The sequence below is a fragment of the Cottoperca gobio genome, chromosome 3 (genome assembly GCF_900634415.1).
Source record: "Cottoperca gobio chromosome 3, fCotGob3.1, whole genome shotgun sequence".
Lineage (NCBI taxonomy): Eukaryota > Metazoa > Chordata > Actinopteri > Perciformes > Bovichtidae > Cottoperca > Cottoperca gobio.
The window spans coordinates 6,932,761-6,955,565 of NC_041357.1; the positions used below are offsets into that span (position 1 = coordinate 6,932,761).

The window sequence follows — 22,805 nt, forward strand, 5'->3', positions numbered from 1 at the left end:
CCTAGAAACTGAGTTTGGTGCCAACATTTGAATACTGTTAATAATAAATATAATTATTATTGAGTAGCTTCTCGGTTTCATTTGTTTCAGCAAACAAAGCCATCCGTTAATGCTCGGACTCCATGAAGCCGGGTTGATATTCCTTAGGTTGCTTTTACACCTGTAGTTCAGTACTTTTGGTTCACACTTTGGGGTGCATGGTTGGGTTCAAAAACAGCAGACTTTCCCCAGGAGATTGCAGTTCATTTCCCGTGTGAGAGAATTGATTTATTTGTAACGTAACTTGCGTACTTAAGTAACGCCACTTCTGTTGTTATGTTATAATAAATAAACTATAAAACAGACAGAACATGGCTGTAATATCTACAAGAGAGTCAGGCAGCTGTACTTGTTCTCCCTCTGTACTGAGGCAGACTGGAGCTACAGTGACTCACTATCACCTCTAGAGGAACAAGTGGTATTACAGACGGGACGGAGCGCAGCTAGCTGTTAGCATGCTAACTTCAGTAGATATCTGAACACAACACAGAGACGTCTTTGACACAACGTCAACACTGTTACCTCTTCACACTCTGTTGATAATGTTAGTTCATTGTTTTAATGTTTAAGTTTAAGTTCTGGAACATCTTACACAATTAACCTTTAAACCATAATATCCACTTTATTTATTTCATGATCTGGGTCTTATTTTCAGAATTCATCGGTCATAGTCATTTTATACTCATATTAGTTGCTAGAATTAGGGATAAGGTGACATCGCTAAAACAATCTAACAATGTGTAACACTGATCATGTCTCTAATCACAGGGGCTTTAAACAAATCCCCAGTTTAGCCATATTAGCTAAACCTCTGTAAATTGTTATTATGAGCGACCATAAAAAAGTATTTATAAGTATAAAGGGTTAAGACTGAGCCACATTAGTATGGTAATTGTCTGGATTTATTTACAACCTTGATTTTGTTGGAGTCTGATGTGGCTGCATCACTAGAAACAAGGAGACATACAACCTCTCTAGAGTGTCTTCAGGAGTTGTTGTTTAATTCTGCAGAGATGATCCATGTTGGTTCCACTGTGACAGAACAGATTAGCCAATCTCAGAAAAGATGCTTCAAAACACATTTCCAGATTTGTGGATCATCCCTCAGGGTCTGAGTTTGAAGAGTGGAACAGCTGATGATGAAAAGTGGCACTTGTGCTCTTTTAGACGTAGACACCATGGTAAGGACATACCATGTGTTGTTGTGTGTTTCTCTCCAGGCTGTCCTGCGGGTTTCTTCGGCTCGCAGTGTGCTGAAGTGTGTCGCTGTCAGAACGGGGCGGACTGCGAACACATCAGCGGACAGTGTTCCTGCAGGACGGGCTTCATAGGACAAAGCTGTGAGCTCAGTGAGTGTGTGCATCAACACTTCCTTGTTGTTGTTACATGAAGACTGAGCAATTATCCCATCATCATGTCGGCATTACAATAACATGATACTGTTTTCATGATACACAGTGCATTTGAATGTAATAAACAGTTACTGTCTTCTTTCAGACTAGTGGGAAGAAAACATCCAAAATACACATTTTGGTGTTTATTTGACTAACTTTGTCTAATTGCGTCGGTAGATTTCTCCTAAATTCACTTTAGATAAAGCCTCAGTTGCATTTTTAAAAATAACATTTCAGAAAATAGAAACAATAATTGTCTTAATGTTAGTAATCAGCTGGGGAAGTTTCATGGTGATATCTATTAGAGACATTTAAACATGATTGTTTGCATCAATGCAATAAAAGTCCTAGATATGTGTGTTTTCATCCACTAAATATTTCAATTGATTTTCCTGAAAATGCATTATTGCTGTCATGATATCAACTCATTTACCATGATGGAAGATTGTATCTCATATCGCCCAGTGCTGAATATAGACGAGAGCAAACACCTCAGACAACTGGAATACTATTAGTATTATATATTCATAATGTAAATTAAATATGTTATTGTTTGTTTGTTATCATTATCAAGATATTCCTTTTGCACACATCGCTGTAGTGTCATGTTTTTTAAGCTGACAGGCCGAAGACAGTCGAGCCACAAAGGGATGATGTAACTGTAACTGAAGTTAAAACATCAAACATTTGCCCATAAATCAGAGCTATGAGTTTAAACTTGACACCTGTAATATCTGTGCTTCCACCTGTAAGATTTAAAGATGTATTAAACCTCTGCTCCCGCGTCCAGAGTGTCCTGCGGGGACGTTTGGTTACGGCTGCCAGCAGCTGTGTGAGTGTATGAACAACGCCACCTGTGACTACGTGACGGGGACCTGCTACTGCAGCATCGGCTTCAAAGGCATCCGCTGTGACCAGGGTGAGAGCTGATGTTCTCTAACTGTTTGATGCCGCTGCTTTGTGTTGGGTTCAGATGAAACGTAAAAAACAAGATGACAGGGGAACACTGAATATACATTATTTAAGAGATTAAAAAGAAGACTGGAATACAGAAATCTGCATAAGACAGTGTTTCAGTGAAGGTACAAATACTGATGGATGAACTAACTCAGTTCATCCCTTCATGCTGGCAACGTGTTTAAGGTCACTGTGATTTCACGTCTGTTCAATTTACTCTAAGCCAAACAAAGAGGAATAACCAACAAGTTCAAAATAACCAACAGGTTGATATTTGTGTTGACAAATGTATAATTAATTGGCATGCAACCTTATTAGACCCACATTTATAGCTGTGTTTGCAGAGGTGATAGTTACGTCAAAGTCTTTCTCTGTTAACCGTTCATGTTATTTGCCTAGAAAATCTTTCACACCTTTTTTTCATTTGTGAAAACACGTGGGAAAAAGGTTTTACCAGGATCATTTTTCTAAGTTACTTTTTTTTGTAGTGTTTGTACTCACAAGAGGCTGAAGTGCACCACTACCCCATGTTCTAAATATGACATAGCGTTCATGTTTTCTTTAAGACATGACAGTAATGTTTCATAACTTACCAACACACAATAGATGTACACTGTGTTTAGGGTGCATGGAGAAATTCCAACTCACCTGGAAGAAAACATGAATGCATTTAGTCTTATTTAGCGCGCTTCAGCCTCTTGTGGCCGAAATGAGTATTACAACAACTAACACTTAAAAATGTATCCTGACCAAAAAAACCTGCAAAAACTTTTTTTCCACCTGTTTTCACAAATGAAAAAAAAGAAACTTAGAAAAATGATGAAGAAAAGTTGAATTGTTTTTTTGGAATGTAAAAATGGAATTTAGAAAGATTATCCTGTAAAAAAACTGTGTGTTCACCTGCTCTTAAGACATAAACACAGGAGAGAACACCATTTAGATTAGACTTAGAAAACCATAATCATTTCTTCTCACTTGCCTCTCAGGGCTTCCGTAGTATTGATTAAAGCTATAGCTGTAAGCTATAAGTTGAGTTCAAGTGTTATGAATGTGTCAATACTATATTCTGTTCCCTGTTCCTGTTTTGCTCAGCGGCTCTGATGATGGAGGAACTGAACCCCTACACCAAGATCAGCCCGGCTCTGGCTTCAGAGCGCCAATCAGCCGGTGCCGTCCTGGGTATCATCTTCCTGCTGCTGCTCATCATGGCCATGCTCAGCCTGGTGGTCTGGTTCCGCTATCGGCAGAGAGAGAAAGGCCACCACGTGCCGAACGTCACCTACACGCCCGCCCTGCACATCAACTCCACAGACTACTCCCTCTCAGGTGAGACGTCCGTAACTCCGGCTGTTTTCCTTTTTCTTCCAGGCGCTTTCTCTTTCTTTACACATCCAGTCAGATTGGCCAACCTGAGCTACGACTGGAACTGATCGTTTGTTTGTTTTTTGTCTAACAACAGAGATAATACATTCAAATAAATGAAACACAGAGAAAATCTCATTTTCACCTTTTAGAGGCTAAAAGCAACAAATATTTAGCAAATGTTGCTGCATAAATGACATAAACAATTAGTCGATTATCGAAAATTGTTATACATCAATCAAGTAATTTGTTCAGCACTGATCTACACTGTATGAGAGTGTGAGTGAGTGTCTGTGTAGCCCTTAACCTTCTCTGACCGTCAACAGGAATAAGCAGGTAAAGAAAATGAATGAATGTTGCTAATGCTCTAAGATCCTCTTGGTGCGAGTTGGACTTCCTTCTTTTTAATTTGCAGCTTTGGACTTTCAGTGCATTCAGGTGCACTGTGTGTGCACATGCATGTATGCATTATGTTGCTGTGTTAGAGGGGAGGATATAAGAACATGTGCTGATGCTGTGTGGTGACAGCAGGGCTGCAGTGCACAGGCCTGCTCTCCTCTCCAGACTCCTCTCCCAGTAACAGCTCTGTAGGCCGCTGCTTCTCCAACCCCAGCTACCGCACTCTGGGGCCCTGCACCTACGCCGCTCACTACGCCAAGACCGACAAGAGGCGCCCTGCCAAGGTGGGTCTCAGGACTTTCTGACTTGTGCTTGAGGAGAGCTCTCACCGTTTCTCCACAGAGAAAATAATATTGTTAGTTTGTATTCATGAAGCCATTATATTGCTAAACAAGTGACATTAGTTGCAGTTTGGTTTATGTAAAGACATATGCAAGAGGTATTCTACGAGTGGAATTGAGATGAAAGGTCACCTGCAACAGATGTTCTTACTTATGAGAACAAGTGGTTTGAAGCAATGCAGTTAGTTTTTCTGAGCTTATGAATCTGTGAACCTCTCTGTCCAGAGACAACGTCGTGTTACTCTGAATGATCCACGGGCCTCGTCGTCAAAGGTTTTCACAGGCTCTTTGTTTTCCTACGGAAGAAACAGTCCCTATGAAATATTTGCGTGGAACAGCCCTTTACTATTTACTGCACTGTAGTAAAAACCAAAGTAGTTCATGTTCAGTTCTTTCAATAATAACTATTGTAATTCAAGTCACTGGACTGGATCATATTAACTGGTTGTAATGTCACATTACACACGTTTGACAGCAGAACGTTTGAGAAAAGTCCTTTTCATGTTATTATATATATGTGACCGTGAGCTGCACATTAAAGACAGATTCACAGAGTTCAGCAGGAAACATTACAAACGTATCCCGCTCACAGACAACTTTAGCTTAAATAGCTCGTTAGTTACGGCTAAATCTGCCAGCTGTCTGAAATCAGGGACACATTGTTTCAAAGGTTACAAAATCATTTGAGTGTTAAATCTGCCAGCGCTATGATTGTAAACTGTCTTATGTGACGGGCCGGAAAGCTTGAGGGATGTAGCAACAGTAACTGACGAACCTAGAGTAATAATAATAATATAATAATACTTAACGGCTCCACATTAAAATAAATAAAACTATCTACAAATCTATTTCCTGTTTCATTTACAAAGAATTAGAGTGACATTTGATCAGGGCACGTTTCAGTGTGTGCTTTCTAACGTGTTCTCCCTCCTTGTTTATGCCCCAGATGAAGACAAAGAAGCGACACAGGAACAGTGCTCCAGAGTGGGGGGCCTACTGCAACCTCAGCGAGCTGGGTCAGTCTCACTTTCTCACCATCCTGCTTTGTTTTCTCAGCCAGGCGAATGCAATGCTTCTGCTAAAAGGCCAAAACATTTATATTTCTGCTGAAAAGGACTAAAGGACACAGTTTGAAAATGAATTAGAACATTGTGCAGACCTCATTGCTCTGAGGTGGGTGAGAAAATGGGTTTTCAGAGCCTTTAAAATGTACCAGAAATTCAATAGGCCATGTTAGGACGGTGTTGGGACCATGGTAGAAAGAAACTCAAGAGATTTCAGAGATTAATATCATAAATATACAAGAAAAGAACTTAATTATTATTTTCTTTGTTACCTACAATGGCCCTAATACACCGTCGTAGCAGTTGTTCAAAAACAGTACTTGTGGACCTTTCGTTCCTTTTTTGTCTTCACCTTTCAGGACCTTTTCTCTCTGCTTTCTGTGCAGGTGTTTACTGCATCGACCGGCGCTACAGCTACCACGTGGAGCCGCGCTACAGAGGTACAGTGTGAGGTTGACTGAGCCTGTGTGACCTCACAAACCTCTGAACTCCCCAGCCAATCCTCTTGCTCGAACAGTTCCCTCAGCCAATAACGACCTCTGTTGCATTTTGAACCTCAGCTTCATGTTGCCATTCCTTGTGTTGGGTGTGGATGTCCCGTGTAACAGGAGACGCTGCTCTGACAGTCCACACTGATTAACTGTGACAGCACACTGTGTTTGGACAGTGTGTAGAGCTCAGCGTACAAGAAGTGTCCGAGTGGATCATTAGGTGAACGTAGTGACACGTCCACCACATGAAGATATGTGCTGTGTGTAACACAAGTGCTGTTGTGCTCAGGTGTTCTTCTTCCTCTCAGGTCTAAAACATGTAGCTCAGTAATGGACAGGTACAGTAATGAGGACAGAGAGGAAGAGCCTGACAGCTTCACTATTAATGAATACAATCTCAAAACGCTGATACATATAGGGCTCAGTATCTAACTCTGGTAGTTATTATCAGCAGAGGGCAGAGAAATGTTTGTTTGACTAAATGTGAAATATTATTTGATTGAAATGTACACATGAGAGAAGAAAAATGAAGAAGCAGAATAATAAATAGCAGTTAATGGACTTCAAATGTTTATAAATGGACATTATCCTCTCCATTGTGTAGCGTTCTACAGATGACAGATGACTTTCAGGAAAGAAAAGGATTTTCTTTATGGCTGGATGATTTGAACATAATTCAGGAAACAATGTTAGTATCCACATCCTTTCAGACGTTACTTTTCTGGACAGTAGAGCTAGATTGATAAATCGTCAGAGACGTGTTTGAGATAGTTTAGAAACAGTGTCTCCATCACATAGTTTGTCCTCCAGAGAGGATGCCCAGTTTATTTTCACTCTGTAAAATGTCTCGCTCAGTACATATAATATATATATATTATATATATATAAAGAATAACTACTGTATGATGTATTCTATATTTTTAAAAGCCAGTATTGGTCAGGCTTTACTTACACTCAGTGTTCAGTTGTTTGACCTTGTACAACTGCCAGCAGGTAATACGATGGATAACAAAACAACAACTTGTAAATCACTTTTCCTTAAACTTCTAAAAGTGTTTACAAAGTGCTTCTCACTCAGTATCAGAAACGTCGGCAGTAAAAAGAATAGTAAAGTATAAAAGCAAAGAGTAAAACAAATGCATACTGAAGCTATTCAGGCAGGGAGTTTAACATTTGTTGGTTGAAAATGAAAAAGTTTCCAAAGATAATATCTCAGGTTTTTCATGGAATGGTGCAGCTATTAAAAACATCTTCTACATACTACATCTAAATGTAGAGTATAACCTACCCTAAATGCAAAAAGCACACCAAGGATTGTCCAAAGGCTTTCTGGGAAATGTAGGAGTCAGAAGTACAAACAGATAATTCAGCGTGAGGAACAGTGGGTGCATCAAAGAGTCAATTACAACTTGAAATTGTGATGTGGAGCAGAAGAGGTGCAGCATGAAAAACCCTCTCAGGTCCGAGCCTGTACCTGAATGCTCCGTGTCCTGGAATGTAATGATTGTAATTTATTCGATCTTGTTGATGTTTACCAACCAGTGCTTACAGGTGTGTTTGTGTCTCTGCAGGACGAATCCGACTCCTCCCCTGTGTGTGTTTCCCCCTCTGCTGGGGTCCTCCTCCTGCTTTGAACCCCATCACTCACAAAACTCACCTTGGGAAATCTCTCCTTCACAATAACTGAATGCTGTGTGTTTCCCTGTCACTTCCTTCTGCTGCAGCTTTGTTTTTTTAACCTGAACTGCTTTTGAATGTTGATGTTGGCCTTGCAATTTAACCTTTTTTATCCAGAGATGCAATGATTTTCTCTAACATGTACAGTTTCTTACAGGATTCTCTTTTACTACAAACCTCATGAAAACCAATGAATTCATTAGTAGCCCTTGTTGAATGTATCTTCTTCCTCTGTGCCATAGAGCTCCATTGTTGTCTACAAACTATTTAAAACACATCACGGACGCACACTGCTGCACAATGTGACATGTTCCTTCATTACCATGAACACACACGCTGTACTTTATTTTCACTTAATCCCACACACACCGTCCTGCTGCACAAATACTCACTAGAGCACAATGTGTGGATTCATCCGCCGCTGAAACAAGCCCCCAAATGTTTCTCTGAAAGTATTTTGAGTTCAACAAGATTGCAGTAATTTAATGTGGATAGTTTGCGCTCCCACATGAGTCACAGAGCGTTAGTTTAAAGGTTAAATGATCGATGTGCTCTTTATCTTTTAGACTATATGAAGGGCTCCTTGTCCAGCACCTGCTCCCTCAACAGTGAGAACCCGTACGCCACCATCAACGACGCACCCGGTGTATGCAAACACTCAGAGAGCAGCTACGTGGAGATGAAGTCGCCGGCTCACCATGATCACATGACACACTGCTGCTCTGCCGCCATCGTCACCACGACGACTTCCACCACCGCACCCACCAAGAACGTCTACGACATGGGTACGTTTACGGCGAGAGGGGGGCGCTAGCGTGGCGCTGCTTAGATCATGATTCCTTTGTTGATTTTCAGTTCTGCTTTTTAAATTGTGTAAAAGAACAAAACATTTAAAACCCTAAGCATGTATTTCCAGTAATATAAACTATACATAGTTTGTATATAAGGAACTAAAACTTGCGGCTGGTATGGCCCTTTAAGAACAAGTGAGAAAGCAAATTCTTTCTTCATTAAACAAAAACAATATTAAGTATTACAAAAAGAGTATTTCACGTTTTAGTAATCTCAAATGGTTTTTTGATTGTCAGTCTTTTACTTTATATAATATAGTAAATAGTGAAGTTGGTGTTAGTTGTGTTATTTTATCCGATTAACAAAAGTTTACATTAATATAAATCTGAGAAAACTTATTTACTTATTATTATTAATGAATTATTTTCTGTATAAACTATGACTATAACTGTCAATTAATCAACTAAATCATTCCTACTTGAATCCCTCTTCTTTCTCTCCCAGAACCAACCATCAGTATCATCCAGGGAGCCAACGGTGTGGTGGTTCCCAGTTACCCCCAGAACCCGTACGATCTGCCCAGGAACAGCCACATCCCCAGCCACTACGACCTGCTGCCTGTGCGCCCCAGCCCCTCTCACAGCCACAGCCTCACCCTGCACAACCACAGCCCCCCGCTGCCCGGCAGCCCCACCAGCTCGCTGCTCTAGACCTCCTCCAGCACCCAGACTGGACACTGCACCAGTGCTCCCAGTTCATCCAGAAGCAGGAACCTGTGAACTGGGATATACCGTGGAAAGATTATACGTGTGTGAAAGGGGGTAGAGTCTCTATCTTGCAGCGCTCCAACTGTTGCACTGCTGTTTGATAGTTTATCACTGTATTATATCCAAAATGTTTTTGTGCCAAACAATACCACATATTTGTGTTGTATTGTAAATTCCCCCTCATCAACAGAAATTCAACAGAGGGAATATACACATACAGGAAGTATACCTTTTTTCTGGTATGCTGATGTCTTGATACGTCCTGAATCAGAAGAAGGAAAGTCGAGGACGATCAGAAAAGAGAAACATAGTGACTGAGTGTAAAGTTATCAGGGTGGGACGGTAAATGTGTGTGCCAATGTGAGGCCCAATTCACACCTGGACTGAGTGGATCTACCAAACAATGAAGCAGCATCGTACGGCGCTTTATTTCTCCAGTGCAAACTTGTAAATTATGGACAACTCTGGAGAAAAGATGCTCATTATTTCCATATTCTCCCAGAAAAAGGAGTAATATAAATATGTAAAGACATGCGCACAAACTGCAGTCTGGTGAGATCCACACTACCTGTACAATTCAGGTATTTTTACATATTGTTTCTTATTTCCTGTTTACATATTTAAAGATCCCGACAGGGATCTATATTTTCTCTCTGAAAAGTTATCTTTTTGTATGTACTGTAGACAGAGTGGTGTATTGGCTGTACGCTTACTGTACACCAGTGATCATTATTGTGATTTTTCTTTTATTTTGTCAAGCTTAATACACATGCATGGCAAAGATTATTCAAGATATAATATTTAGTCAGGATTACCCTTATTATGTCCCTTGGTGCAAACTGATTATTATCATCTGACTGTCTCAACATGGGAAAGACTAATCTGAAACAGGCTTTCTGGGAACACGCACAGATTACTTTCATTAAGGATTAATGTTTTTTCGATTAATTATAAAATGTCATAAAATTGTGCAAGATGACGTCTTTAATGTCTAAAACCTAAAGATTTCCGTAACTATCACATGAGGAAAAGAAAAGCAGCACATTTACACAATGTTTTGCCTGAAAGATTACTCAAAGCCCCACAAAGGCCTGTCAATGATTCCCTGTCATTACAGAATGTCTGTTCTTGTGGCAACTATTTCCCACATTATATATGAAACAGAACCGTAATATATGAAATTCTGCTTGATTTACTTCATGATAGATGGATCACTTTTGTTAAAAATGCTCATGATTTTACCTTGGCTAAAAGCAATAACGTGACATGTTGACAATCAGATGTAAACAGCTTTGTTTTCCTGCTTTAGTTCCATTTGCTCTAACTTTATCTTGCTATATGTTTTTCCTTCGACTTTGATCCAAATAATGATTTACAGCTAATGTAGATGTATCAAGTGCTTTGTTGGTCTTTTTGTTTCAAGCCCTGAACTCAATAAAGTTGTCATAGCTCAGGGGAGTGATGTCGTGTCTTGTTACACAGCAGCTGTCGTTTGATAATCAAAATAACATCTTATCTTTGCACCTTTAATTAATTCAGAGAAAGCAGCACAAATGTAAAGCATTTCATCAGCGATAGTCGTCAGGGGCAATAGAGATATACAATTGTGTGTCGTCTGCACAACAACAATATTTGACAGATGACAGAGAGAGTTTGTAAAAAAAGAAGACAAAATTGCCTGGACTAGAAGAAAACGTTATCGGCCTGTATTTTAAAGGTATAGTAGGTAGCATTGTCGGTTGCTGTTTGTTAACTCACAGCATTCATCCTCTCCAGCTCAAAGAGTGAGAGAGACAGACAGAGTGAGATAATAAACATGTATTAGCAATATTCAAAGAATATAGTTTAGATTAGCCATTTGTGCCTGAAAAGTGTTGGTTGTCCTTTCAGGATGACGACATTGTATTGAGACATTCATGGTTGCCAGAGGTAGAATCCGTGACTTTGGTGACCCTCTGACTTTCTATAACTCAAGTGAGATGTCTAAACAACTATCGGATGGATTGCCATAATATTTGGAATAAACATTCCGGGTGAATCCTTATGAGTTTGGTGATCCTCTGACTTTTTATCTAGCGCTATAATCAGGTAAAAATGCTAAAATGACCAATACTTTGGTTTATGAACAAATACCTGCAGAGATAATGACATTCCCATCAGCCTCAGCTGTACTTGGTGTTCAGCGCAATTTAGCAAATGTTAGCATGATACATGTACATATTACCTAAACATGTTTACTTTGTCATTGTGAGTATGTTGGCATGGTAATGTTAGTATTTAAGTACAGCCACTAGCACAGATGCAGACGTGTTAGACTGAATGCAACTTTACATTATGTTAAATATTTAGTAGTAGGTAACTATCAAGTTGTATACTATATCTATATCTATATATATATCTATATATATATATATATATATATAAATAAACATACTTGTGAAAGTTGACACTAGCACTGCAGCAAAGTCAAATATGGAAAACTACATAGGCCTTTTCCACATTTTGACACAGTAAAATAATATAATGAAAGGTGACTGAATTCAGTTTCATGGTTCAGGTGTTGTTCACGCTGTCTCGCTGTCATGGCTTACTGGGACTCTTGAATAGAACTCGGTATCGTTAATGTTATTAGTAACACCTGTGCTTTTCCTAATGTGACAAGTAAAACATTCTGTAGCATAGAGGGTCTACTGACACCCTCTTACAGTCCCTGTACACACCTGGGCTACACTCACACAGGTGTTCTCACTTAGTTGGACTGATTAGACCTCGTTAAAGTCACCTGGTGACCTCATGTGTGTCCAATCATTGCTCTGCTCTCTCAACCTGAGCAGAGGACTCATCAGCCAAAACAACACAAATCAGCAATTATCAATCAATTATCAATTATCAGCAGATTTAGTGACGCTTTCTCTCACCTGTGCTTACTGTCTCAGTGATTTCCTGGTAAAGACTGTAATTTTGTACTAATCAAAATTGTCTGTGATATGCTGATGATTTGCAACAACATTGATTTATCACAGACTGTGAAAAGAAAATGTTGCTGCAACCTTATTTGTTGTGCAGTAATTTATAGTCCATGTAATATGTTCATTATGGCTTGTTTTTATTACTCTTAAGAGATTTAAACATTATTATTATTATTATTATTATTACCACCCCTCAAAGGTCTTATCTTATTTTAATGGCCCATTACTTTATTTTGCTCTATAAATAAAGCAACCCCAACCCATGCTCATGCAATCACATGGACTTACATGTAGGCACACCAGTACACCTCTACAAAGATGCAGATCCATTTAAACCAAATGAAATACATTTAATTTATTATTGGACATGTTGTCTAATTGTATGCTTTCCTTTTAATTTACAACCACTGAGACAAATGGTCTTTTAGATGACATGAGGAGCACTGAGCAAGAAACTTTTGCATTGCATGAGCAAATAACTGTAATTAAATAACTGAAGGATACTAATTGAACACGGTCTCCCTGTAGTTAGTAAGAATGTGTCCATTCATTTAGACTAGTGCAGTGCCTGTTCGAGTGAGCTCATTGCTTGGCCCCCGGAAAGTGCTGCATGGTCAAGAACTGCTCATCCGCTCAAGAGTAGCGGGGGAAAAATGATCGAGATGCAAATGGGCATGGTTTCTTTTTGTTTCCGAGACTTGAGCCTCAAAAGTTACAGTCCAAAATGTAAAGTCTGCAGTTATAGCACCACCATCTGGACAAATTGCACCCGCCAAGCGTGACGTCCATCAGATGGATGGTTCTCGGGACATGCAAAGGACATGCACACTCAAACATGCACTCAGATGTACACCCACAGATTCCCAGCTTTGTAGTTGGATGGTGTAAGAATATCACAAGTAAAATACAAGATCATATAAAGGTTTATGACTGGTGCGCTTTATTAAGATGAACTGATAACTTAAGATATAGACACAATTGTACAATTTATCAATCTGTACAAAACATAAAACCATTCATTTTGACCCCCCCTCTCACATTTAACCCTCCAAATTCATTGAAATGACATCATTTCACTCTTAACACGTTTACACTGGAATTACAGTCAGTTATAGAATTCAATATAGTAAAAAAAAAAAATCAAAACACTTATTTAAAAAAAACACATAACAATGGAGGTACATGAAACAGGATCAGAAATCATATTTTCAGAACAAAAGGAATCACTTCGTCCAGATTGCCAGCTAAGTGAGTCTGGAGAGGCTCGACTGGCGGCGCCGTCTGTTCGAAGAAACGCCATTGGCACTGCCAGCCAGGCTCACACACTCCAGAACTACCCATCTACCCTCTGCCTCTAAACGCACATACACACGCACCAAGTTCAGGCATTGTACATGTCTGCTAACACCATCACACACTGACACAGCTAGAACCTGGGAATTCAACAGAACACACACTCTGGAGTTTTAGCAAAGTAGGTTGTTAGCGAGGCATCTGTCAGTTTACAGACTGGACACAACAATTAGCTTGTAAAGCATGTCACCCTAGCTCGCCAAGCCTCACCCTCAGCAGGTTTCATGGAAAGTAATGACAATGTTAGCTACATAAGGCGATACGACACGGAGTTGCAGTCGTAACAGAAAGCCATGCATTGTGTTGAAGTCAGAGGCAGCTCGGTGTACATAGGCTTAATGTGACGGGGACAACACGGCTGTCTGTCTCCTCGAGGGACAGACCGAGCAGGGTTATTGGTCGAGGAGGAGGCGGGTATGATGGTGAGCTGTTAGCAGAGAGGCGTTTTGGGACAGGTGAAGGAGGCACTGTGACCAGAAGTTGGCAAGAATGTGGCTGAATCCCAAAAATGTTTTCCTTGATTCCTTGTCTCCTTCATCAAGCCTTTAGTTAGTTAGTGTAGAGGATATAAGGCAAGACCTTTGAGACTCAGCCTATGTTCTGCAGTGCTGAACATAATATTTTGGTTTTTGAAGAGAAGCACCGTCATAAAAACGGTACATATTATCTGACAAATAGGTCCAGATTCTCCATTTGCAGTAAAAATCTAATCCTAGACACAAAGCATGTATTAAGGTTCAGTGCAAGATTGTGACAATTTCACGCTCATGAAAACAACCTAGAGGGTGAAAGACATTTTCCATTTCCTACTTTCTCAGGTGCGTCCTAACTACGGTTCTGTGGTTGCATGCAAAGCATCATTTGCTTAGACTGGAGATTTCTTATTATAATATCATCGAGTATCATAAGAATGTCATACGAGAATACTAGATCAGTTACTCATACTTCTGCTGCTTCCTTCATTTGCTATAGAAGTGCTCTAAGAAACAAAAAATCCAAACAGCCATGTGCTAGTTTCTGCATAGTTGTAGTCAAGAAATGAATGCATTCTGTTCCCCTAATGTTGGAGCAGGAAAAGCCCGATGGACTAATGTCTTCAGTCAGAAAATCCTTCTCAGTATAAGCATGAGTGTCTCTGTGTGAAGCCACACAGACATAAAGTAGGACAACAAGAAAATCAGAATGTACACGAGTTGTGTTCAGCTTTCACGGCGACATTACACACACACCCTCAAGGCAAAGATAGTGTTCCACAGAGTCCAGATTGAGTCTTTTGCCCGATAAAACATGCAGCAGAGTGCCATCTTTTTTCTTTTTTTAAAGACATGCAAAGCTAGCCCGACCCTGCCACCTGCTGTAAACACGGTGACGACAACGCGCTACATGCAAGCACACGCCCGGCTCTTTCCACTGCGCTAACTGAAGCTCGGCAAATGCAAAAAAAAGTTTCTACGTTTCAATAGCATCATATTCACAGCAATCAGATCACATGGCATGACACTTCCAGAGCACATGAGTCTACTCCGTGCTCGATACATCCACATGGTTTCCAAAACAGTACATTGCACTAAAGAGGAGAGGGGGAGGGAGGGAGGGGGGGGGGGGGGTGGCTAAAATGACAGAAGCTTTTATGTGGGAATACACTTCAGAGCAACTTTGATGTGCTTTAAATTCATATATACCTAGTAGTAGATATATGATACAAGACAGAGAAAGATCATAAAAAAGTGGAGGAATCAACATGAGCAACAAATATGAAGAAAACAAAATCACATTCATATATTAAGACATTTTTGTGACATGTCAGCGCATCTACAGTAATGAAATCTAAAGTGATATGAAATGCCTGCTGCCTGCTGTCCTGCAGTAGCCTAACGACAGAGGGGCTCTGCTTGGGGGGGGGTCACCCCCACGCAGTGACTTCTTATACTGGGATATATTTACCCGGGGCTTGGGGCGGAGGAGGGGTTTGGGTTTGGGGTGGCAGGTACAGATTAGGTGCAGAGTTCGGGTCACAGCCTTGAAGCTGTGGCTCGTCCCTCCCGCACCACACTGAGGCAGTCTATTTTCTGAGGGCGGGGTTTGAGAAGATGTGAGCCGGGGCAGATGGGAACTGGGGAGGGAGGGGAGGCGAAGGGGGGAGGGGAGTGGGTAGCAGCAGATCCGCGGGCTGGGCTAGATGTTCTGACAGCACTGCATCTTTGGTTTGTTTTCAGTGGGCTGCACCTGGATGTTGACCACGTTGTTGCTGGGGGACATGTCGCTCTCCTGACGCTCCGACATTTGCTTCTGGGAGACGATACGGTAGATCTCTGATGGGGGGGGGGGAAGAGTTACAGCCCGTTTACTTCTCCCAATGTCTAGTTTACAATCTGCCACAAACAACACACAGTATGCTATTCATGCTGAATTATCTAAACTTTTTATCGTTAACTTATTTCTAAAATAATTGAAAGTGTCAAATGTAGCTTTAAATGAACTGCTGTCTGCGCTTACAAATGACAAAACAAAGTGACTTTAGTTATTTGACCTAACAACATATCATATTTTATTAGCTTCACTCTGATATAATTGTAAATGTTCAAGTCTACACTAGAGCACCACATGTGGATGAAACTGCCGCCTAATAGTCTCCCACAAATTAACAATTTCCTTGTTTGTTTAATTAAAAATGACTAACTAGCTGTTTTAGGTAGTATGTAAACAGCCTTGACAGAGCGAGATAATAAAGTTAGTAAACCTGATGCCTTCATCTGGTTGGACAAGGATACTTCTCTATTTCTTACTGTCAAGAAATCCCATCGAAAGACCAAAACACAAAATTGTGTCTCAAACATCGTCAGACAATATTGAGAGACTGACGAAGATATTATTGGTTTTATTCACGATAAGAGAAACACGACAGACAGACAATGGCTTTTATACAGATCAACAGCTAAACCTTTGGCACAGAAAGAGGAAAGAAACCTAAAGCAGTATTATCTCTGCAGTCGGTCATCTCACTCGTGATAACAAAAGGTTGGCCACACCTAAACCATGAGCCATTCAGGCAACATTATGTAATAACGTTATTCCAGTGCAGCTGTGTGGTGCTGGGCTGTCTGTACCTCTGCCCAGTAGCAGAAGTTCACTCAACACCTGACTTCCCCCTCAAAGTAATCACCCTCATAAAAGGTCACGGTGTCATGTCCTCAATAAATGTAAAGTCTGTTGGACTTGTTTTTACAATGTGGTTTATAGACAAGGAGGAGGTCACACCTGGGCTGTTTGGGGTATGAATGTGCTGAGGCAGGCATGTTAACACGCAGTACAAACCTGTCAGAATGGTCTGGAAGGCCGTCTCAACGTTGGTGGAGTCCAGAGCCGATGTCTCCAGGAAAGATAAACCATTCTTCTCTGCAGGGCAAAGTTGAGCAACACGTAAACCGTATGTCACATACGTAACATTCCACAGATAGCAGACCAGTTTGACCCGTTAAACACAAACGTGAAACTTGTACCAACCACCGTTATAACATCATTTCTTCACTGTGTTAAACAATCACATTTGATCTCATCATTTCAATGCATTGATCAGAATGATTAGAAATGTGACAGTTGTAAGATGAGCAGGTAACAAGTAACACTCAAGTCCCAGGTCCTATACTTTGAGTGTCCAGTGCTAAACAAGTCCTAATGCGCTCTATACCAATTTTGACCCACAAGTTTTGCATATTTCAATTTTTGTTGACCTACACAAATTTATCTTTGCCATCATATTTTATTAGTTTTCCATGGTTCTCTTCTGCAACTTGATTGGATGCGATCGGTTCAAACTAAGTGGATTTGGGGAAGTCAGTGTCGACTTGCTGCGAATTAATAGCTTTAACGTTAGTTCATTCAGGAAATTAATGAATAGGTGGCACACTTTTTAAATAACATATTTTTCTTTGGACTTGGAAGGTATAAAGTATTTTCAAGTCAAAACGCTCAAGTTCTAGTGAAGTCACGAGTCATTGGTGTTAAAGTCCTGATCGAAATGCAAGTCATTTTTGATTTTATCGAGTCTAGGGATGGCCTTTCAAAGAAAAATACTATTCAATATTCACTGGGAACTCTTTGAGCATTCTTCGAAGATCACCTCCCACCCCCTGAGGCTAAGTCATGAGACTCTAGTTCACACCTCTTATACACAGTATAATCTCATTTATGAACAATTAAGGCTGTTCCCAAATCAGTTCTTGGACAGGTCAATCTTGAAAAATATATTTCTATTTTATAAATATAACAGTCTCACCAGCAAAAGCCCGCGCCTCGTCGGTGGGAACAGCCCGGAGGTGACGCAGGTCGCTCTTGTTGCCCACCAGCATGATGACAATGTTGCTGTCAGCGTGATCTCTCAGCTCCTTCAGCCAGCGCTCCACATTTTCATAAGTTAGATGCTTTGCAATGTCGTAGACCAGGAGAGCCCCCACCGCCCCACGGTAGTACCTGCAGCACAGACACATGCTCAGTGAGCCAATTCTCTGGAATATTACAGGTGATGTGGAGCACTTCAGTCTCCAGCAGTGACATGTCAGCGTGTTGAGTTAGTCCAGCTGGATACCTGGGCTGGCCGATTGTGTTTCAGCTGATTGGCTGTCAAAGATATTTCTGAGGTGAAAGAGCAGAACAGCCAGATTCTGCAACAGTTTCTTTCCCCAAACCATCAGACTGTTGAACCAGAAATAACTTTTCTCCTGAGCAATATGATGTGACCTCCACTCTAAGACTCTTAAATGTATATATTTTATACAGTGTATATATGTTATTTATATATAGTACATTTATATTTTAAGTACACATTTTATTTTATATTTATGCATCAGCACCACGACACTTTTAAATATTTATGACCACTTACTCAGTCACTTTTACAGTCAGCCAGGACAACCAAATTTCATTTGAATTGTACATTGTATAGCTCGAAATGACAGTAAAGTTATTGATTGATTGGAAAGCAGGCCTGCTGGGGCCATGTAAAAGCTAAGCAGGAATTCATAATCTATACATTGAAGAAACAATTTGAATGACTGGACTAATTGAAGCAGAATATTTGTTGTTAGATAAACACATATTGTGAATTTGGGAAATTATTACAACTATCTCCTTTCAGAAAAATATTGACTTTTGGACAACACTCTAGAGTTATTGGAAATGTCTTGTCACGTGAGTCAGAAACAATCCCACGCAGCCACCACTGGAATCTAATTCTACAATTAGTATAATACTAATAATATTAGAGTAGCCTCATCTTTATTTGCAACTGTGCGGAAATACCAGTTTTAAACAGAATGAATACATGCAACATCAAAAAGATCTACACAGCGTTGAAATGTTGATTTAGAATGTTAACGTTATGAATGAAGCTTTGCACTCAGGACAGCCATAGAACCAACACACGAAGGTCTGTTGCAGATCGTCTAAATAGATCTGATGCTTAGCAATTCTGGAATAAATTACAAAAGCCGTCCTACGAAGTGTGATCTGCATTAGTTCAGTTTCAATCGTGTCAATTGGGTAAAAGTGTAATTTGTCTGGAATGTGTGTGTATATGACGTCCTAATCCCATCTGAGCTGCTCCTCTATACTCACGCTGATGTGATGGCACGGTAGCGCTCCTGGCCGGCTGTATCCCAGATCTGAGCCTTCACCGTCTTGCCGTCTACCTGGATGCTGCGCGTGGCAAACTCGACTCCGATGGTGCTCTTACTCTCCAGGTTGAACTCATTGCGGGTGAAACGGGACAGCAGGTTACTCTTCCCCACACCCGAGTCACCAATAAGGACCACTGAGACACAGAAAACACGTTTGAACTTGTGCTCTTGAGTTTTTGCTTACATTTTATTGTCCACTTTTTAAGAGATTTCATACAAATTATACGTGTATGCACTGATCTCTTACTAAGATTGTTTTCAAGTTAAAATGTCGAACACTCTTTGGTTCCTGCTTCTTATTTGTGAGGAGTTGATGCTTTTCTTTGTCTTATGAGACACTAAGCTCAATGTCTTTGGGTTTTGGACCATTGGTCTGATAAAAACAAATTATTTGAAAATGTCATCTTGGCCTTAGGATATTGTAATAATTGACATTTCATACATAATGATTACTTGAATAGTTGAGAAAATAAATGTTGGATTAATTAATAATGAAAATAATGATTTGGTCTAGTATTAGTGGTACAATTACAACTTATTACACAATATTGCCTATTCACTGTTACATGCAATATTGGTACTTACAGTATGTACGCATGCTTTTACTTTTTATACCTATTACTTTTTTCCCATAAATTTCACTTTCTTATTCTGATATGGGACAGTCTGCATAATGACTACTTTTACTTTTTGGTAATAAGTGAAAATATGAGTACTTCTTCCAGCACAGAGTATGATCATAAACAAAATGTAAAATTTGCTGTAGCTGTAGAAAAGTTGTCACGTTAAAATTGGAATACTTTTTTAGTACCTAACATTTCTTAAAAACATACTAATATCGTTTTTATAATTATGTTAACCCAAAACGTTACATCTTACGCCAAACTATACTGAAATTCAGGTAGAAGTACTCAAATCTTTTACATAGAAATACAAAACAACAAAAACAAACTCTTTAACACCCTAGTCCAAAATATTAATAACATTATAAATCCATAAGAAATATATTAATCCATGAAAGATCATCATTCATTGGTTGATATATATTTTGTGATATTAATCCCAACATTAAACAGTACTCAAAAAACTTGTAATTAATGTTGTCAGATAATTTTAGTAGAATAAAAAGAATAACATTTCCCTCTGAGAAATAGTGAAGTAGAAGTATAAAGGAGCAAAAAATGGAAATACTTAAGTACAAGTATCTCAAATCTGTACTTGAGTAAATGTACTTAAATGACATAAGTTACATTCAAACACTGCTGAACTTTAGAAAGATCCCAGTTTGTTTACACTGACGTTATTGTTTGCCAACCCGAAGCTACAGTGCAGTTAATAAATAAACACTTTAACTCTAGCTAGTTAGCTGAATGAGTCACTTGTAAACTAAAGATTAAGTTGTAAATTTTAGTTTCGTTAATTATTCTGTTCGCTTGGCTAGTATCGTATGGAGATGAAAATAATAATTATAATAGTGATAATAACAAAGTTTATTTGTATAGCACTTATCAAAAACCAGCATTACAAAGTGTTTCAAAACGAACACATAAAACAACAATACAATCAAGATAATGTTTCAATACCCAGGCAGGCATACGAAAAAAAAGAATAAAGTGATTATGTATTAGTATTATATGATTACACTATAATGTGATAACGGTTAACGTTAGGTGTGTCCGACGTGAAGCTGGTCCGCGCCCACTGATAGCAAGCTAACGTCAGCTAACTGCTAACGTTAGCCGACGTTCAAGACGCCCTGTCGTTTAACGATAACTAACGTAACGTGACGAATCAACTACTCATAGTACTTCTACTGTTTACAGAAGGTTCGTTTCAAGTCATGTACATTATTTAAACGTGCTGACATTTCTCAGAAAGCTTGCTGAAAAGCAATCGGAGCACAAAGGTTGACTGCGGCTAAGTTAGCATAGCCTGACAGTTAATCAGCTGGCCTGTTTTAGCCTGTCAGCTAACAGGACAATAACGAGAAAAAAGCCTTTGTTTTACCTTTGAACAAATAATCATATTCGTCATCTCTAGTGCCCATCGTCTTATTGAGAAATGGTTAGTCCAAGATAAAAATTTGTTTTAATGAAAGGAAGGCGATGATCTACTGTATTTTACTCTTCCAACGGGAATCTGTTTGGAATGCCTACTTCCGTAATTTCTTCTTCTTCTCTGGCAGAGTATTAGCAGCACACAAAGAAAGGTCTGACATCTAGTGTCCAGGAGAGGAAACTGCAATATACATTTTAATGTTTCGAGTGTGTACTTAGGTCAAAGTATTATACCACTCTGGTGATTTAAGTGATGATTTCAAAACCTTATTTAAGGAAACGTATTTAAGTATTATAAACAAAATGTACTTAAAGTATAAAAAAAGTAGTGCAATAAAATGTTCCCTGTCAGTGTTTTACTATTAAATATGATGTTTTTGGATTCGTATTACTGCTGCATTAATGTGAATATTGCATTTTACTGCTATAGATGTTTAAGTTTATGTTCATTTGAACTCCTTTTTTATGTAGTTTAAAGGGCCTACGAAATGATAAACATGAATTTCTACTGATAATAGTAAATGCTATTTGTGGTGTAAAATGATGTGTTATTAATGACACAATGATCGCAGTATTTAATAAATCACGATTTAGTATGTCGACCACCGATGTTTTAATTGCCGCTACTGGAAACACCCGACGCCGTGTTCTGACGTCACAAGTAGAATACAGTCCACCAGTTGAAGACACAGACAGCACGGCAGCACGGCAGCCATGTCGGACTCTGGCTCGGATATTTCGACAGAATCGAGTGACAGTGAGTCGTCAAGAGAGTCGTTACACTTTGAAGAAGAGGAGTTTATTGAATAGGATGCGTGGATTTAGATCATGCGGGCGAGTTTAACGTGGTGGAAACAGAGCAGCTCGCGACACAGTATTCAAGATGGAGACACAGACGGGAGTGGACAGGCAGATGAACGTGACGATGATTCTGGATTTGGCGGAGATCGTGTGCGACAACAGTTGACTATAATTAATAGAACTTCTCAATAAATAGTGAATACATCATAATAAAACGTAACATTATCCTCGATCGTAAATAGATCGCAAGCTATCAATAGCTTGGTTTCCTTGAATTGTTATGAACCCGACTAGTTGTCCGCAAATTGCTCGATTGTTAAATATTCAATTCTTTCTCTACTTGGACACATTGACGTCTGTAAAGCTTGATAACTTGATTCTTTCTCGAAGTTTCTGCGGTTGAGGTTCTATCGTTGTGTCTGATGTCAAACGTCATATATTACGAGGCTGTATACAAAGCTAACAAACAGACCGGAGGACAGCGCTGGTTTATAAAGTATAGTCTGTATACTGACCGTCTCACGGCTGGCTATAGTAGCCGGAACACTTACCAGATGTTCATGGAAGTTACGATGTCGTAACTTTACGAGACTTACGTGAAACGGGTAACAAGTTGCTACTAGATAGATCCGACGTCCGTACGACCATAACAGGCCTATGAGCTGCT

General features: G+C 39.6%; 2 protein-coding genes across 5 annotated transcripts in view; one reads left to right on the forward strand and one right to left on the reverse strand.

The window, feature by feature from the left end:
• LOC115006445 (multiple epidermal growth factor-like domains protein 11) overlaps positions 1-10,730 on the forward strand; it is a 125,202-nt gene extending 114,472 nt beyond the window's left edge. For 3 of the 4 annotated variants that reach the window (XM_029428700.1, XM_029428699.1, XM_029428701.1), the window contains exons 19-23: positions 1,260-1,388; positions 2,224-2,352; positions 3,483-3,716; positions 8,291-8,509; positions 9,021-10,730. In XM_029428700.1, the coding sequence (XP_029284560.1) occupies positions 1,260-1,388; positions 2,224-2,352; positions 3,483-3,716; positions 8,291-8,509; positions 9,021-9,226 (917 nt within the window). In that variant the 3' untranslated portion in view covers positions 9,227-10,730. Of the gene's footprint in view, positions 1-1,259; positions 1,389-2,223; positions 2,353-3,482; positions 3,717-4,280; positions 4,436-5,438; positions 5,509-5,942; positions 5,997-8,290; positions 8,510-9,020 lie in introns of all 4 variants that reach the window. The other variant, XM_029428702.1, reaches the window with a different exon arrangement.
• A 2,439-nt stretch (positions 10,731-13,169) lies between these two features.
• On the reverse strand, positions 13,170-21,445 carry rab11a (RAB11a, member RAS oncogene family). The gene is made up of 5 exons (XM_029459127.1): positions 21,288-21,445; positions 19,219-19,414; positions 17,882-18,075; positions 16,921-17,001; positions 13,170-15,917 (listed from the first exon to the last, which is right to left on the reverse strand). The coding sequence occupies exons 1-5, from the start codon at positions 21,325-21,327 to the stop codon at positions 15,781-15,783; spliced, it is 648 nt and encodes a 215-aa protein (XP_029314987.1). The 5' UTR covers positions 21,328-21,445; the 3' UTR covers positions 13,170-15,780.
• Positions 21,446-22,805: the final 1,360 nt, after the last annotated feature.

Bases quoted from the DNA above. Each gene is read 5' to 3' on its own strand.
- rab11a (XM_029459127.1), bottom strand. From the start codon at position 21,327: ATGGGCACTAGAGATGACGAATATGATTATTTGTTCAAAG. The intron at 17,002-17,881 runs GTGAGACTGTTA...TTTGCCCTGCAG, and splicing joins CGAGGCGCGGGCTTTTGCTG to AGAAGAATGGTTTATCTTTC. The intron at 15,918-16,920 runs GTTTGTACTGCG...CCCCCCCATCAG, and splicing joins CTTCCAGACCATTCTGACAG to AGATCTACCGTATCGTCTCC.